This window comes from Polyodon spathula, chromosome 12 (genome assembly GCF_017654505.1).
Source record: "Polyodon spathula isolate WHYD16114869_AA chromosome 12, ASM1765450v1, whole genome shotgun sequence".
In the NCBI taxonomy this organism is placed as follows: domain Eukaryota; kingdom Metazoa; phylum Chordata; class Actinopteri; order Acipenseriformes; family Polyodontidae; genus Polyodon; species Polyodon spathula.
This window is the reverse complement of record NC_054545.1, coordinates 38,150,092-38,157,747: the sequence shown is the minus strand read 5'-3', so window position 1 is coordinate 38,157,747 and position 7,656 is coordinate 38,150,092. Positions and strand designations below refer to the sequence as shown.

The following is a 7,656-nucleotide window of genomic DNA, read 5'->3' as shown; positions in this document are numbered from 1 at the left end:
GCAGAGTATAAATGAACTGCAGAGAAAATGCAGGGCTCGGATAGCCTCCCTTCAACTGGAAACAAGCACTGGGGTTTGTACGGACAACTGCCACTTTCTCTAAACCCCTGTACCACCGCTCCATGCACTGCTGTAAGATGGCATGCTTAAAGGTAGCAGGTGGATCCCTGGCTAATTGCACAGAACTGGGCAGTAGGTGCAGAACCAGAGACGGGAAGGGCAGAATAAGGGTTAGAGGTTGCGTTAGTGGTCAAGTCAGATTGCTACATAAGAACTCATCTTTATCGAACGGGTGCAGAGAAACGCTTGTCAAAGAATTGAACTCGTTTCGTTCAACAGCTACCGCTCGGTATGTTTAATTGATTTAATGAATACAGTGGTAAGTAATTTAACCAATAATACTGTAGACGTTGACGTGATTATTGACATTTAATGAGACGCGTAATTATACAAAAGGGAAGAAGGCTGAAATATATGTGACTATGAACATTTAACATTTAGTTTAAAAAAAATGGGGGGCGGGAGCAGGGCGGTTACACATCAATACATTTATTCCAAAACACGCAGTAAAAAAGATACAATGTTGTCTGTCCTTAATAACCAAACTGGGAAGAATCAATTATACATCCCTAATGGCATTCTGGTATCGAAACGTTTAGAAGTACAACATGAGAGGAAGTAATCATGCAGCTGGCTCGTTGAACATATATAAGTAAAACAAAGACTTTTAAAAAACCGAAATGAATAACAGAAGCAATTAGAAAAACTTTTTTTTAACATGTCCAAGATGTTTTTATGACCTATTTCTGTTGCGGCTGTGACATCGTGTGAGAGTTTGAAATGCAACATTCCTGCCAGCTTTTTTTAAAAAAAATTCTTATTCTTTCTCTCAGCATTGCCTCATCTGTTTACAAATCAAAGCCATGAAACTGAATGGGAGACATCGGTTTATGTTGGTGAAAAAAGTGTCAAAGCGAGCAAAGCGATTCCGATCTGAATAACGAGCGTTTTAATTAGCACTGCCGTTGTTTTAAGTGAAGAGTTTTAATGATGTTCCTGTAAGACAAGAAAGTGAATAAAAAAGTAAGATAAAACAGCTGAAGATAGTAAGTACACGCAAAGGGTGCATTTACAGCTGCAAAGCATCTAATGGGTTACAAGCGTGCAACAGCCTGCTCTGCTGTACTAGGAACGTTTTACTAGATTATTGACAGTAGCGGCCTAATGAAATTATCAAAAAACTGCGGGATTCATTCTGACGTCATAGAGACAGCAGACCTGCTTTGTTTTTTTGTATTCGCACAGTGTTTACGCCACGTAACAACAACAAAAACAACAACAACAATAATAATAATAATAATAATAATAATAATAATAATAATAATAATAAAATAATAATAAAAAATTATATTCCTTAATAAGATTCATATTAATGGATAATCCGTTCATTGTAAATTCGATTTTTCTCTATACAGCTTAAGCATAGGATCTATAGCCTATATTAACCATTATTTTTGGACACGTCCATTAAAAACAATGAAAATGTCTCGATGTATTCCCAGTGACAAATATCCGATTGCTTTATTTCATGTTGACCGCAGACATTAACAGAACAGACAGTAAAACATTTTTAAACGTGCAGTAATGTAAGCAGTGGCGGGGAGATCGCTTTTTATGGAATCGCTGTGTAACTGGAATCCGACACCCGCTGATTTACAGCTATATTTAGATAAGACCTGCAGTGAATGGTTTCTAAATAGCCTTCATGTCGTGTTATGTAATGGGATAATGTTCCAGGCCGGTACAGATAAGGAGAGACTGTGTATCAATCGGTGAGGAATGCTGCTTCATCGAGGTGCATGGGAATTAACAATATACACGGCTTTCGTGAGAAGCGAGGTGATAAAACCACAAGCGGCCCTCACAGAAGGCTTGGGAGGCTCTCACACTGGTATAGCCGGCTACATCCTACCTAACTTCCAAATACTAGGTCTATATAAATACTGTGCATTGCACACCGGGCAGCACCGTCATAGTCTTCACTGGAAATATACAGCAGTGTGCACATTTATTACACACCTCCAGATCGGTGATTTATATACCTACCTACCTGCATGAAAAGCTCGGGGGAGAATTTCAACTTTCACTCAGTAATCAGTGATACAGAAACAATAGGCACTCATGCTGTGTGAAAACGTGAGACCACTTTGTGCTTTAATTAGGCATCTTAACTTCTGAAAAGTCTCCTGCATTTTATCATTTGCGGTTGTGCGTTCCTTTCCTCTTTCTATTTTATATTAATTACACGTGTGGCCTAATAAAGTTATCAATTAAATTAGACAATGAATGATTTGCTTGGTTTGACAATGTTCCAAGACGTTCCGTTCCAGCGGTTTGAATTTATAATCGCTGCAAATCAAATCAGAAGAATCAACGGGGTGTTCTAATAAATGCGCACACTGCCTTTTTTATTTACTCGGCAGGTCTGTAGAAGTATCCCGTGCTGTAGCTATTTTACAATGTGTAATTACCTATATCGACTACGTGTAGCGCTACAGACCTATAGAGACTTTAATAGCCAGGTTTAATATGTCAGATAAGCAGGTTGGGTACACGTGGTTTTCGATAGTCGCACTGTCTGTGCTGTAAATACCTCACGAGTCCGAACAGCGGGGGTCAGGCCAGTCAAAGAAGAGGAAAGTGTATCACAGAGCCGGCGCGTATACTGCATTATACAGAGAATATCGTGTAGGGTGCTATGCGGTACATGGTCATACCACGAGTCACATAATTTCCATCTGACACAAACTACCCGATTCAAACAAATGCCCGGGTCTCCTGTATATTATATAAAACATGTAACATGACTGTATCACATCAATATCAGGGTATGCTATATATTATAAAGACATTGCAGGTGGCTGTATCACATCAATATCAGGGTATGCTATATATTATAAAGACATTGCAGGTGGCTGTATCGCATCAATATCAGGGTATGCTATATATTATAAAGACATTGCAGGTGGCTGTATCACATCAATATCAGGGTATGCTATATATTATAAAGACATTGCAGGTGGCTGTATCACATCAATATCAGGGTATGCTATATATTATAAAGACATTGCAGGTGGCTGTATCACATCAATATCAGGGTATGCTATATATTATAAAGACATTGCAGGTGGCTGTATCACATCAATATCAGGGTATGCTATATATTATAAAGACATTGCAGGTGGCTGTATCACATCGATTTCAGGCTCTGTGTATTATAATGCAATTTCAGATGACTGTCGCATCAGTATCAGGGTATATATTATAAAGACATTTCAGATGACTGTCGCATCAGTATCAGGGTATATATTATAAAGACATTTCAGATGACTGTCGCATCAGTATCAGGGTATATATTATACAGAAGTTTCAGGTGGTGTAACATTTTACCCAAGTTTAGTATAATGTTAGGACTAAACGTTGTGCTTAATGCTTGTCTTATATGCTACCAAAATTAGAAAGTGGAACTTTGCAATAACGAAGGGCGTTTTTTAAAGAACTCGGTCAAAAGAAGGATATATATTATATATATATATATATATATATATATATATTATATATCTTTTGACGGTCAAGAAATTTTTCTGCGGGAAGCAAATACGTATTATACGTAAGTAATTTTGACGTATCGTAACAAACAAATTGTAAAATTCATTATAAACGTATCAACGGTAAGAAAACATTAGATATGCTCTCATCGGCGTTCTCCTAGTTCTATTAAAGTTCAGATGGAATTGTAAACTTTTTTGTTCAAAGTTTGATGCATTTTTGCAACAAGAAAACAGGTAACTAAATTATTATTATTAATAATAATAATAATAATAATAATAATAATAATAATAATAATAATAATAATAATAATAATAATAAGCATTATTATTATTATGGTCGATACCGTGTGTGTTTATGGCCCTCGTTTTCGAATTATACAAACATTTACGAATTAAAATTATTATATAGAGTAATATAATATATAATAGATAATATATATATATATATCACTATTACTATATATATAATATATATATATATATATCTATTAATTCCAATATTAAGATAATTATAATATCAATAAAAACATACACGCTATAAAACAACAATGCTACTGTAAGCTCCCGTATCCGCACCTCTACCACCACGCCATGTTTCCTCCCCGGTCGTATAAAGACAGATTGCAAACTTTCAACTGAGAAGCCTCGGCAGGTGAAGGCAACGTGGTTTTAATAGAATAAAACCATTAAAACCAAAAAACAGCAAAGCTTTACTGATAACCAAACCTTAACCCAATAAATACAACCTGGCAATCGTGCTTCTTGATGTGTGTGTGTGTGTGTGTGTGTGTGTGTGTATATATGTATATATATATATATATATATATATATATATATATATATATATATATATATATAGTAGTTAAATGAATATTTACACTGTATACAGAACAGTATTCACGCACTGGCTACATACACTACTATTTAAATGTAACACGACAGGACCAGCACTTAATACACTGGCCTCTCACATCACACTAATGTATTATGTTCCAAAATGTAACCCTCAGTATGGAGTCGAGCCGCATAAACAAGCAATGCAGTTGCACTCTAATGAAAGTTTTCAGGCATTTTGTCTATTGTGGCGTGCTGTTGCTCCAGCTAAACAAACAAACCATTTAGAAAAGCGCACTGCGCCTGTCCCCGGTCTCCGCCCCGAACCACAGCTCGGCTCTCTCCATTGGCTCGCTAGAGCTTGCGCGCAGTCTGTCCGACAACATAAACCTGTGCCAGGGGACCGCAGAAGGGTTAATTTTGCAGCTCAAATGAAGATAAACTGCGATTGTATTGCTCACACAAACGCCTATATATATATATATAGAAGCGCATTGATTCATTTCATTTTAAAATAGAAATATACTTTTAAGCATATCATTTATTTTGCGTTTAAATATTTTACATTAAAATTATTTCAGCGATAGTTTGGGGAAAGTTTTTTTTTTTTTTTAATATGCAAGTGAAAAAAAAGTTCGTGCCGCTCTGTCTGAAGTGAGTTTTAATTTGACATTTACCGAGCGGTCAATGGGAACGTTTTAAATATCGAATTCAATTTGAAGCGGATAATTGAATTAACTGTTTTATTTCGTGTGTGGGGTGGATTTGGCTGTTTCCACGCATCTTTCAATATGAATTTAATTGGGAGCTGCCAGCACCACCATATGATGCACGAATCGTTTCCATTCGTCCAGCGCTGTCACCAGGAGAACCCTTATTTCCAGAGCTGGGTACTGAACCACGCAGAGGTCTCCCCGGACTTTCCGATCCAGCCTCCCTACAGCGCGGAGTTCGGGGTTCCGGGTCCTGCGCAGGATCACATTCAGTTGGAAGCACTTTCGGGGCGGCTGGGGAAGAGGAGAGGAGCCGGTCCTAAGAAGGAAAGGCGGAGGACTGAGAGCATTAACAGCGCGTTTGCAGAATTAAGGGAATGCATTCCAAACGTGCCCGCGGACACCAAACTGTCAAAAATCAAAACCTTAAGACTCGCCACCAGTTATATTGCCTACCTAATGGACGTGCTCGCCAAGGACTCTCATTCCGAGGAAACGGAGGGCTTTAAGGCTGAAATCAAGAAATTCGACAACAGAGACACGAAAAGAAAACGAGAACCGGTAAGATAGCGCAAAGCATGTGTTCATTTGTTTTGGATAATTTTATAAAGCTTATATTTTTAAAGAACCATAATAATAATAATAAATAATAATAATAATAATAATAATAATAATAATAATAATACATTTATATAAAGTGTAGACTATATTAAAATTAAAAATATTTTAGCCAAAAACGACAAAGTTGGACAAATGACCAGCAGGCCTATTGTTGGATATGTGAACAGTGACCCTGTATAATAATAGATGTACAACGGAAAAGCAAAAGAAAAATACATCAAAGTAGAAAATAAATCCAGTAAATACAATAATAAAACAAATGAATAAATGCAAGTTTACATTTTGTAAGTCTGTTTTGAATAATGTTGTTTTGGGTTCTGGCTATATGCTGACAACACTGGCACGCTGAAAACTGAAAATTGGCTACTAACAAAAGAAACCTAATTATTTAAGAAATAATGTTCTGTCCATGTGAGTTGTACTGTTTTAGTTTGTTATAACATTTGCTATATATTTAGGCTTATAATGACAACGAACTGGCTGTAATAGCCTATTTCAAAATGGAGCGATTCATTAAACGTGTTCAAAACACAATTTGCAGCTGTTCATAACATTGTAATGTGGAGATAGCAGGAGAAAGAGGCCCCTGTTTCACAGATGAGATTCATCCCCGTTTGCAGAGGTGTGCTAAATATATAACTACATCATATTATCATATATAATATTTCAAAATATTAACATTGCTGTAAACGCTATCAAGTTAATTCCTTTTAGATTAAATAGTATTGTTTGTTTTTTTAAATTACATAATTACAAAAAAAAAAAGTTCACAATATAATATTGTGCTGGAAGTTTTAAATGCCTAATGTACCGATTTTCTTTTTAATAATAATACCAATGCTACTGCTAATAAAAATACTAATAATATCAACCATAATACTACTACTAAATAATAATAATAATAATAATAATAATAATAATAATAATAATAATAATAATAATAATGCAAACCCTTTCAGTCCTCACAGTTCTGTAGCCAGAATGATCTAGTCGGCGCTGTCTCTCAGTGACAATCATAATAAATGCGATGCAAACGCTCATTTTAACCTACTATTTGTACCGGTTTAACGTCAACTATATAGATAGTGGTATGGTACAGTCTATATTGCCTGTTGTAAATGTTCACCAATGTATTTTGCACTTTTCCCATGCTTTCCCGTGTTTAAGAGGCTTTTTACCAAAGCTGACCTTGGTTTGCAGTGTTTTTATTATGTGTATTGATTTGCTTTGCAATGCCTGCCTATGTTTCACCATGGCTCCACTTGCTTGTTTTACACTTTGCTGTGCTTTGCCAGTGACGGGACCGTTCTAACGACTACTAAGTGTGTTTTCAATGTTTTCTTGCAGAGCGAAGTCCATCAGGGATCGCTGGTGAACGGAAAGAAGTTGAAAGGCAGGACGGGCTGGCCTCAGCAAGTCTGGGCTCTGGAACTGAACCAGTGACGCGGGAGAGAGATCTCGAGCCCACATTTCACATGGACCGATAGAATCCACCAAGAGAAGCAGGCACTGCATCTGCTGGGAATACAACCGCTCCTACACGTGTGCGCAACGATATATATGATATATAAACCAAGCAATGCATGAACACAGACAAGTGTGCAAGCATCGACCAAGTAACACTAAGAATTATTAATATAAAGCTGAAGATACTGACCAGAAGGAGAACACCTGACATTCAATTTCACCTTCAGTTTCAAGACTGAAAATACACGCTGCGCATTCACTTGGTTTGGGTTTCTTTTTGGTTTTCAGATGGGCTTTATGCTAAAATGTTGCAAGGACTTAATTGACAATGTAATTGTATATTTAAAATGACAGGATGCTGGATGTTTGCACAATGGTTGTTCTTCAGTTGTACATTCTCCTCACTTTAG

The 7,656-nt window shown here is 36.6% G+C and overlaps 1 protein-coding gene across 1 annotated transcript in view; it reads left to right on the top strand.

The window, feature by feature from the left end:
• The first annotated feature begins 4,559 nt into the window (after window positions 1-4,559).
• The window catches only part of LOC121324704 (heart- and neural crest derivatives-expressed protein 1-like), a 3,323-nt gene continuing 226 nt past the window's right edge, over window positions 4,560-7,656 (top strand). Inside the window, exons 1-2 of the mRNA XM_041266825.1 lie at window positions 4,560-5,719; window positions 7,127-7,656. The exon at window positions 7,127-7,656 is cut by the window's right edge and continues 226 nt beyond it. Of these exons, the coding sequence (XP_041122759.1) occupies window positions 5,237-5,719; window positions 7,127-7,222 (579 nt within the window). The 5' untranslated portion in view covers window positions 4,560-5,236 and the 3' untranslated portion in view covers window positions 7,223-7,656. The remainder of the gene's footprint in view (window positions 5,720-7,126) is intronic.